The sequence below is a fragment of the Otolemur garnettii genome, unplaced genomic scaffold (genome assembly GCF_000181295.1).
Source record: "Otolemur garnettii isolate 467f Iridium unplaced genomic scaffold, OtoGar3 scaffold00202, whole genome shotgun sequence".
Taxonomy (NCBI): Eukaryota; Metazoa; Chordata; class Mammalia; order Primates; family Galagidae; genus Otolemur; species Otolemur garnettii.
The window spans coordinates 2,210,031-2,219,665 of record NW_003852597.1 but is presented as its reverse complement, the minus strand read 5'-3'; the positions used below and the strand labels follow the sequence as shown (position 1 = coordinate 2,219,665).

Sequence of the window (9,635 nt, the reverse complement as noted above, 5' to 3'; positions counted from 1 at the left end):
ACGGGCCTTTGAATTTGGGGCACGGAAGCTGGTTTGTCTGGCTAGACCCGCCTGACAGCCTGTGTGCTGGGAGCAGCAACCACTGGGAACGTTGTGGAGAGATTCAGTGGGCTGGATGAAGGAAATGTGCAGACATCCTGAGGCCCAAGGCCGTTGGTTCAGGTGGGGCAATTGAGGCAGGGTCAATGAGGGTGATACTGAGGCCTATCTTGGGTCAGTCAGGATGGCCCTAGGTTGGCGAGGATTCCCTCATGTTGGCAGACACGGTCAGTCTTGAGTGAGGATGATTCCCAGGTGTGGAGGCTGGTCCTCATTTTGGTGACGAGGGTTATTCTTGGGTGGGTGAGTATGCTCTCTGTTCCTTTCATGACAGTTGTGTTTCCTGTGTGTCTATTTGCAGAAGAGCCAGGGTGGCAGAGCAGTGTAGGGTAGGGATCCTTATGTGTGTGGAGGCATGAGGCTGAGGAGAAGCCACTGTTGAGGTACAGCCTGTATTAAGTGGGTACCAGCAGAGCCCAAGAGCTAAGCTGTGGTGAGGTGGTGATGAGATGGTGTGGGCTTGTCTGGCCCTTACCCCCACCCAGTGCGGTGCTCTTGCTGGTGGGAATTCAATAATGGTTCTAGAAGGAAGGGGCTGGGCTCTGTCACTCCGTGTGTGCTGGCGGAGGAGGCATCCAGGAGCACACCTTCATTTAAAAAATTATAGAGAAGCAGAAAGTAAAAAATAAATACTGCTTCTGAAGCTTCTGTGAAGACTGGCACATATGCTGGGGTGGGTTCTCCTAGGGCAGCGGTTTTCAACCTGTGGGTCATGACTCCTTTGGACTGTATTTGTGGCATTAGGAAGGTTGAGAACCACTGTCCTAGGGTGTGCTATTTCTTTGAACTTATTCATGCATTCATCCACTCATTTAGCATATGTTGACTAATCACCTACTATGTGCCAGGCTCTGTGCTGGGCATAAGGGATGGGGAGATGAGCCAGCAGACACAATAGTAACTTAGTAATTGTATAAATACATATATATATACACATACATATATATATATATATATATACATACATATATACATACATGTTTATGGTCACTTCTCCAAGGCAAGGTCCAGTTGTGTAGTCTGGGACATCATGGAAGGCTTTTCTGAGAAAGTACCGTGGGATCTGAGCTCCAAAGGGTAACTGGCCAAAAGAACATAGGTAGCCTGTTGCAGCTGGTGGTGTACAAAGCATGGGCAGAGCTGGAGACAGGAAAAAATCTGGCACACTTCAGGATCAGAAGAGGAAGTACTTATAGCTAGAGGGCAGGTAGGTGGGCTACAGAGATGGGAGGGGCTGGCTTTGCTTAGCTGTGAGATCATATGAGAAGGTTGGACATAGTTTCTGCTGCTGAGGTCGGGGATTTGGTACTTTTTGCTCACAGCCGTGTGCCTGGTAGAACGCCTGCCACATAGTAGGTGCTCAGGGACTATCACAAAAGAATGAGCATAGGAGTGAAGTGAAAAGATGGGCATTTTTACTAATGAGGATAATCCTGCGTGAACAGTTCTATAACCTGCTTTTTTCCTGCATAAACAGCAAATTTTAAATGTCTTTTTGTGTTGATACGTATTCTGCTGTGATGAAATTCTTGGTATTTCCTCATATTTTTCTTTCTGTCTAGGAAGGAGCGGAGGCTCCAGTGCCCTACCTTTGATACTGCTCATCCAGCAAGAGTGACTAGTGTGAGGAAGCAGAGTCCTGGTGAGTGTGTCTCAAGGTGTGGCCAGGAGCAGGAGTGCAGAGGGACCCTGAGAGCCAGGCTGAGGGCTTAGATTTAGAAGCAGGGCCAGTGAGGAGCCCCGGAAGAGTTGTCTACAGGGGTGTGACATGATTCAGTGTGTGTGTGTGATAGAAAGGCTGTGATGGGAGTACCAAGTAGGGGTCTGTGTACATATAGGGAGGTGGAGGGGACAGGACATGATGAGGGATTGAATGTGGGGCATATGAGGGAGGGGAAGCATCAAGGATGGTGCCTGGGCTCTGACTAGACTGGATGGTGGAGGTAAGTGGGGAATGATACACAGCTTGTCAGCTGCTGTAGGTGAAAGAGGCTTGCAGATAACACCCTGGGTCTTACACTAGGATCTGTTGCCTCTCCGTTCATCACCTTGCTGTAGAAAAGACTTTGCATCAACTGTAGATTGTGTTAGGAAGAATAGGGTACCTGCAGGGTCTGGGCACATCCCTCCTTGTCTCCCTGAGATCCACTTCTTTCTTTTTAGTTATTTATTTTTTTGAGACAGAGTCCCTCTCTGTCACCGTGGGTAGAGTGCTATGGCTTCATAGCTCACAGCAACCTTGAACTCTGTTGGGCTTAAGCAATCCTCTTGCCTCAGCCTCCCAAGTAACTGGGACTACAGGTGTGTTCCACTGTGCCCAGCTGGTTGTTTTATTTTTGGTAAAGATGGAGTCTCATTCTTTCTCAGGCTGGTCTTGAACTCCTAAGCTCCAGCCATCCACCCACCTCGGCCTCCCAGAGTGCTAGGATTACAGGTGTGAACCACTGTGCCCGGCCTCCACTTCTTTCTTTCTCTTAGAGGCACAGAATAGGTGTGACAGGGAAGAGGTTGGAGAGTCAGTTTAGAGTCAGCTTGATGGGCTTTGGATGACTAAAGACTCTAGCTCTTTCCTGAGAGTGATACAATGGCATTGAAGGTTTTTAAGCAGAGAAGTAGTATCCGTGTGTTCATCTCTATTGCCTGTCCATTCACTCATTCATGGAATCCTGTCCTGTGCCTGCTGTGGGATAAAGCCACACACAAATGCAGATTTGTATTTTTGTGAAAAAGACAGCATTGGTTTGTGTGAGGATGAGTTGGGAGTGACTGGATGGTGGCAGGAAGCCCCTGACAAGGCAGGAGGTGATGAGGTCTTACCAACATGGTGGTGGTTGGGGTGGAGGCAGGGTACATTCAAACTTAGGAACGGGTTGGATGTAGCAGGGATGAGGAGGGTTTGCTGGCTTGGGTGCCAGGGTATAGTGGAGGGTGATGCTGTCCCTGGGCCTGGGGACCCTGGAGGAGGAGTGTGATTGGGGTAGATAAGTCCTAGCTGGGCTGTCCTGAGCTGGAAGCTTGATAAACCTGTTCACCCTCTGTGAGCCTCATTCATGTCCACTGAACACGTCTGGACAGATGGCTGAATGAAAAAGGCTATAGAAGAGATGGGTCTGGCCTAGGCAGGGGAAGGAAATATGTATATCTTGAGTATCTCCTGGGGACCAGGCCCTCCACTTGGGGGTGTTGGGGTTATGTAGAAGGTGCAACAGGAAGGGCTGTGGCACAGGTTGGAAAGGTCAGATGGGGAAAGTGGGTGTAGAGATACTATGTGTCCCTTCTCCAGTCCATCCTTAGATGATAGGTCTGACCTACTTGAGAGCCCAGCCTCACCAAAAGAGGTAGCTGAAAATGAAGCTCTCTACCCACTTGCTGATGGCAAGTCTGGTGGGGTGTGTTGTGGGGCTGATGTAGGGGGAGGGGAAGATGCTCCCAGATCCTGAGCTCCAGAAACTAGCTGGTACAGGAGTTAAGGCATCTCCCTGGGTGGGTGTAAGGCCCAGGGTGTCCATAGGGGATTGGGTTCTGGGGCAGGAGCCAGGTCAGGCCCTACACTGAATTGGCAAAGGATCTTGTCTACATTGGAGTTTCCCCACCTCAGCACTATTGACATTTTGGACCAGATAATGCTTTGCTGGGGCCTATTATGTAGAGTGTCTAGCAGCAGCCTGGTTTTTCTTACTAGATGCCAGTAGCATCCTCCCTCCCCCATTCTTGACAATCAGAAATTTCTCCAGTCATTGCCTTATGTCCCATGGGGGGCAAAATCACCCTGAATCGAGAACCATTGGTCTGTATTGCCTCTTTTTTTTTTTGAGACAATCTCAAGCTGTTACCCTGGGTAATGTGCCATGGCATCATAGCTCACAGCAACCTCCAACTCTTGGGATCAACCAATCCTTTTGCCTCAGTGTTTTTTGATTTAGGTTTTTTTTATCCTATTTTTAGTAGAGATGGGGTCTCACCCTTGCTTAGGCTGGTCTCCAACTTGTGAGCTCAAGCAGTCCACCTGCCTTGGCCTCCCAGAGTGCTGGGATTACAAACATGAGCCACTTCACCCAATCTTCATCACCTCTTGCTGTTTTCAGTATGTTATATAAACCTGGAAAACTGGGGAGGGTCAGTTGGGGAAGAGTTACAGTGATGGGCCACCTGAGCTGAGTTCTAAAGGTGAGTGAGTCAGCTGGAAGCAGGAGCAAGGCATTTTTTCCAGTAGAGAAAATAGCAAGCGCAAGAGGCCTGGAGGCAGTAATGTTGGTGAGAATCCAAGGGACTCTACTCACACCCAGGAAGGAGCCTGGAAGCTTAGGGGTTACAGCTGCAGGAAGGTGCCTCTGCTAGTCCTCTTTGATCTTCTACCCCCAGAGCCAGGCCTTTGCTGACTCTTTGCCACCACCAGAGTCTCTGGGCTCCTTCTGATCTCCTGCTCCACTCCCCAGGGAGATGAAGAAGCTGAGGACATCAGGAAGGTTGGGGGTTCTATCCAACTGGTGAGAGTCCTGAAACCAGCTGTGGGAGCTAGGGCTATTCCTGCCTGTGCTCACAGATGCCTCCTAACTGCTAGAGGAGAGGATAGTTCTCCCCAACCCCATCTGCCCCTCATTCCTTGGGGCAGGGGTCATGGCTGAGACTGTTGATTTATTCCTGTCATAATCCAGTGGTTGGTTTGGTGAGAGTTGGAAACATGTTGGTTTTCCCTTCCCAAGTGTAACAAGGCCTGTTTCCGCCTCCGCGGCTGCTGCTGCAGTGCCACTCGGTGAACTGTCCAGGACATGACAAAAGGGCTCGGTTAGCTGCCCGCTGGTTAGAAGATGAATAGCTCCCCAATCTCCCTGCCTGGCAGACACTCCCTGCTGCCTCTTCTCTTGGCTATCTGCTTTGTGGTGTCCAAGGTACCCTGTCTGCTATGTCCATTTCTGGACCTAGTGTCCTAGCCTGGGGAGCAGGGGGTGGGAGAGGCTGTAGAAACAGGTGGTATTTGGAGACTAATTAATATTTGTGAATAACAGCATGTGCCCAAGGGAAACAAATCAATCTGTGTTTGCATATTTATGATAAGGACCAGGGAATGATCCCAGCTGTTTTCCAGCCGGGAACTCCCCTCATCCAGTCTTTTTGGCATCACAGGATCCCTTAGGCCTCCACAGAGGTTGATGGCAGTGGTTAGGGTAGGCTGCATGGAGGTGACATAGCCTCTGTAACACCTTTTCTGTGATGTTTGTATGCAAATCCTGTGGCTTGGTCTAGTGCCTGCTTCTTTTCCCTCAGAGGAGTGATTCCCAGGCCTTTTGGTTTCACAATCCAGTACAATTTCCAAAAGTACTTGAGGGTCAGACATGGGGTTGACAATTTTTTATTTTGCCAAGTAAGGACATTATAAAAAAAAAACAACTACTATCTGCTATTCCCATCATTTGATACAAGAAAGGACATAATACCAAGGACAAAGTTTGAGAATAAAGGACAGTTCTTCCCAAGAAAGGGCAGTTGGCAGCTTCACACTGACGTAGCAAAGAAAAAGGATATATTAAAACCATTCTGAATGTGGAAAAATTGCATCCAATTATATTCTGTAATATCATACTGTATGTGTGATAGTTGTGTTCCTGCCCGTGTGTCAGCTTGGCAGAACTGATGGTCCACAGTGCAATTCAGAGGCAAGCTTGAGTGCCCCAGTGCTCTGGCCCTGTTTTTATCACAGGCTTTGAAAGCTCAGCCTCCCCCAGCTGCGCTGGATGGGTGGGTGCTCTGCTTTCCACACTGTTGCATTGGAGTCTCAAGGCTCTTGACCTTGCAACCCTATTAAGGCTAGCAGCCATCCTGCCTCCTGTTCCTCTCCCACCTTCTCTCTGTAGACTCTGGGGTGGGTGCAGGGTGAGAGTCTAGACCCAAGGCCAAGCCTGGGGACCCTCTGCTCTGAGGAGGGAAGCACCAAAGCTGGGAGTGGCCTCAACCTCCTGATAGCAGGGACAGGCTCTGTTCCCAGAGTGGGAGACAGCTTGCTCACGCCAATAGCTGGTGAGGGAGAGGCCCTGGCTTGGGCAGCTGGGTGGTCACTTGAATGGATCCCTGAGAATGCATCATGTTTGTGTGTATCCCTGGTGTTTCCTTATCTCTCCTAGTATCTGTGTTCCATGTCCATAAACCATTGGGAAAAACTCTCTAGGGAAGGAATGTCTTTGTTTTCAACTTCTGCAAAAGCAGAAGTCCTACTTTATAGATCTGAACAAAGTGTCCTGAGGCACCCTGACCCAGAGACACAGGGGTCCCTGGAGTTCCCAGGTTAGGGGTAGGGTTACTAGAGGCCCAGGTTCTCCAACACCTATGGCCAGAATCTCAACCAAGATTGTACCATATGGATGTCTGTTCTGGGAGTTATACTCACTTGATGGCTGTGCTGGGGACCCACACCACTTGAATGTCAGTACCAGGGACTGACACCCCCCACACACACACACACAGAGTCTCTAATGGAGTTACATCCCTGTAAGGTCGTCATCAGGCAACTACACTCTTATGGTGTCTGCGCCCTGAGTATACACCCACGTGATGTCTGGACCAGACAGTCTGCACCTGGGAGTGATTATTGTGCCAAGGCAGCTACAGGGGATTAGGCCTCTGTGATAATTGTATTGGGGAGTTATAGCCCATGATGACTGCACTGTGCCTTTGTGCTTCCATAATGTCTGTTCTTTTTAGCTCCATCTCTTTGTTTTCACAGCAGGGGGTTATGCCCCCTGTGATGCTTGTGCTGGGGGACTTATGTCCCTGTGATGTCCGCACTGGTGGGTTACCTGCCTGGGAGTTAACCTCTGGGACTATTGTATTGTTATACTCCATGGTGCCTGTACTAGACCACTCTACCCCTGCCCTTTGGTGTAAAACACCACTGAGTTATAGGCCCATGACATTGGGCCTACAGTCCCTACTAGGGACTACAGGATGCTTGTATCAGGACCCAACCCCCATGATAACCTGGCTGGGCAGTTCACCACCTCTTGTCTGCTGGGAAGCTGAATGCTATTGTTGGCTGCACTGCAACACCCTAGTGCCATGATTGGACAAGCCCTGACGAGTCCTTAGTGATATGTGAGCTTTATCCCACCATAGCCATGCAGGGTGTCAGTTGTGGTCTCAGCCACCTGAGTCTGTGCTCACCAAGCTGCCCCCAGCTTGCTGTAAACGGGGCTGGACACCCACCACACCCCTTCAGTTTTCTTGCTTTTGCTGCTCAGCTCCTGTTTCAGATATTTCATATGGTCCTAGGACAAGGGACATCTCCCATCCCTTTCCCTTTGTGTTCAGCCCCTGCCCCACTTCACAGTCTCACCTGCTCTAACACCTTTGCTTACTTACTGCCCTCTGCCCTGAAGACCTTTCATTGTCCCAATTGAGACAAGGATTCAAATTTCAGGAGCGACCAGAGCTGCCTTTGAGCCCTACCCCTTCCTGTTCACCTGCCCTGTGACTGTGCAAATTCCTAACATTTGTGGGTTAGCAGAAATCTGCATATTTATGATGAGGACCACAGAATGATCCCAGCTGTTCTCCAGCCAAGAATCCCCCTCCCCAAGAAAACAACAATCTCTCTGGCGTCACAGGATCCCTTGGGGCCCCACAGAAATTGGCAGGAGTTAGGGTAGGCTGCATGGAGGTAACACAGCCACTGTAGCACACATTTTCCATGACATTTGTATGGGACTCCTGTGGCTTGGTTTAGTGCCTACTTCTTTGCCCTCGAAGCAGTGATTCCCAGTCTGATCTCACCTGCCCACCAGAGTCCCTGGGTGCCACTGTTGGGTCCCAGGTCATGTTCACTGTTCTACAGTACCCCACTGTGCTTTATAGTATTTTTTCTGCCCTGAGTGATGTGTGGTAGTGCTGCACATCCTCTGGACCCTCGGGAGCTCCCTGACAGGTCTGGAGAGAGATAGCTGCATGTATTGGGTGGCCACTCTAGAGGCTTCCCTGAGTGCAGCACAGTGGACTGGGCACTCCAGGCCAGGAGTCTTCCCTATACTCAGCTTCCTGTCTCACACTCCACCTCCCCACCCCTGATTTGCTCTGGGCTTCTGAGGCCAAGGCAGAGGAAGTGTGGTGATTGAATCTTAGGGACCAGCACCCCAATTCCTGGCAATTAAAGCCCTCCTTGTGGTTTCTCTTTGGAGTGGGAAAGTACCATGGGAATTGGGTAGGATGAGGGTGGCCAGGCAGGGCAATTGTAGCTTGTCAAGAGCATGTTCTGGCGAGCCTCAACAGGCTGTGGCTTTGGTTATGAGACTCTGATACCTGGAACCTGTCTGCTGTTAGCAAGTCTTTTGGGGGGCCTATGCTCAGCCAGCCTGCAGAGTCTGGCCTTCTGCCTCCTGCCTACCTGCTAGGGAGAGGAGGGGCAACAGACTGCCCCAGGGACTCTGGAGTCCATAGTCTGTGCTCCACACTGCTCCTTGTCTCTCTTGTCTCCGTTCAATCTCTGTCCCTCCCTGAGATCCTCTCTGACCTTGTCTCCCTGTCCCCTTACAGGAATGAGTTGGCAGCTCAGGGTTTGGGATCGAACGCCCCAGTGCATCTGTGGTCTCAGCAGCTCCTAATTCCCCCTACTCAGGTTTAAGAGAATGGCCTGAAGGCCTTCTCTGTACTCCTGTACCCTCCAGCATGACTGTTGGGTTATCATTGTGGACACTGGGGAATCAGTCAAGAGTCAGGGTGGTCACAGGGGTCAGAACGTCTGAGTGATCACTGCATAGTCCAAAGGGTGAGTCTGTTGAATAAGATTCTGGTTGGTCAGTGAGGATGAGTGGGGGCCTGGAGGCAGCATAGCTGGATAATAGGGACACTTGTGGATACCAGCTAACTAACTCTGCCCTTCTCTCCATTATAGGTTGATTGTCCTGGACTGAGGCTGGCTGTGGAGCTAGAGCCCTGGATAGCCCCTGAGCCAGCCCCAGGGAGGACGATGGTGCCCCTTGTGCCTGTGCTCATGGTGCTTGGTTTGGTGGCAAGCACCTCTGGTGACAGTAAGTCTAACCTTTAACGTGTAGGTCTCCCAGGTGGAAAGGTGGCATTTTTCCCAGTAGGACTTTAGGATGAGAATAGATCAGCTACAGAGACAGGATGTCCAGAAATCCCTCAACTTTCTCTGTCCTAGAGAGACCCCCCCACTTTAATTCAAGAGCCAGCTTCCGAGGTGTACCTGGTCTCACTGCTTCTCACTGGGCACCACAGGGTGTGGTGTGTCTAATGTGACCCTGTTTCGTGGGGCTGGGATGAGGCATGTGCTGGATTTATGTGGTCACTGTGTGTTGTGCCCAGGTGTATGCTATGTCCACTGTCACAAGTCTGTATCCAAGGCAAAGTGTGAGCCATGGAGGGGGTCAGGGTGGGAATAGAAAATGTGTATGGATGTGTGAGTGGAATGCCAGTTGTGTCCACAGGCTCAGGGAGGCTCAGAAGCAAGAGCCATTCATAGCGTTTCCTCTGGGCAAGACCTGCAAGATCTCAGTGTGGGGATGCTAGCCCCCTTTCCCTCTCACCAAGGA

General features: G+C 50.4%; 1 protein-coding gene across 4 annotated transcripts in view; it reads left to right on the top strand.

The window, feature by feature from the left end:
- Window positions 1-1,620: 1,620 nt before the first annotated feature.
- PTPRF (protein tyrosine phosphatase, receptor type F) overlaps window positions 1,621-9,635 on the top strand; it is an 82,898-nt gene continuing 74,883 nt past the window's right edge. For 3 of the 4 annotated variants that reach the window (XM_012812335.2, XM_023507756.1, XM_023507757.1), the window contains exons 1-2: window positions 1,622-1,741; window positions 8,978-9,113. In XM_012812335.2, the coding sequence (XP_012667789.1) occupies window positions 9,053-9,113 (61 nt within the window). In that variant the 5' untranslated portion in view covers window positions 1,622-1,741; window positions 8,978-9,052. Of the gene's footprint in view, window positions 1,742-8,977; window positions 9,114-9,635 lie in introns of all 4 variants that reach the window. The other variant, XM_023507755.1, reaches the window with a different exon arrangement.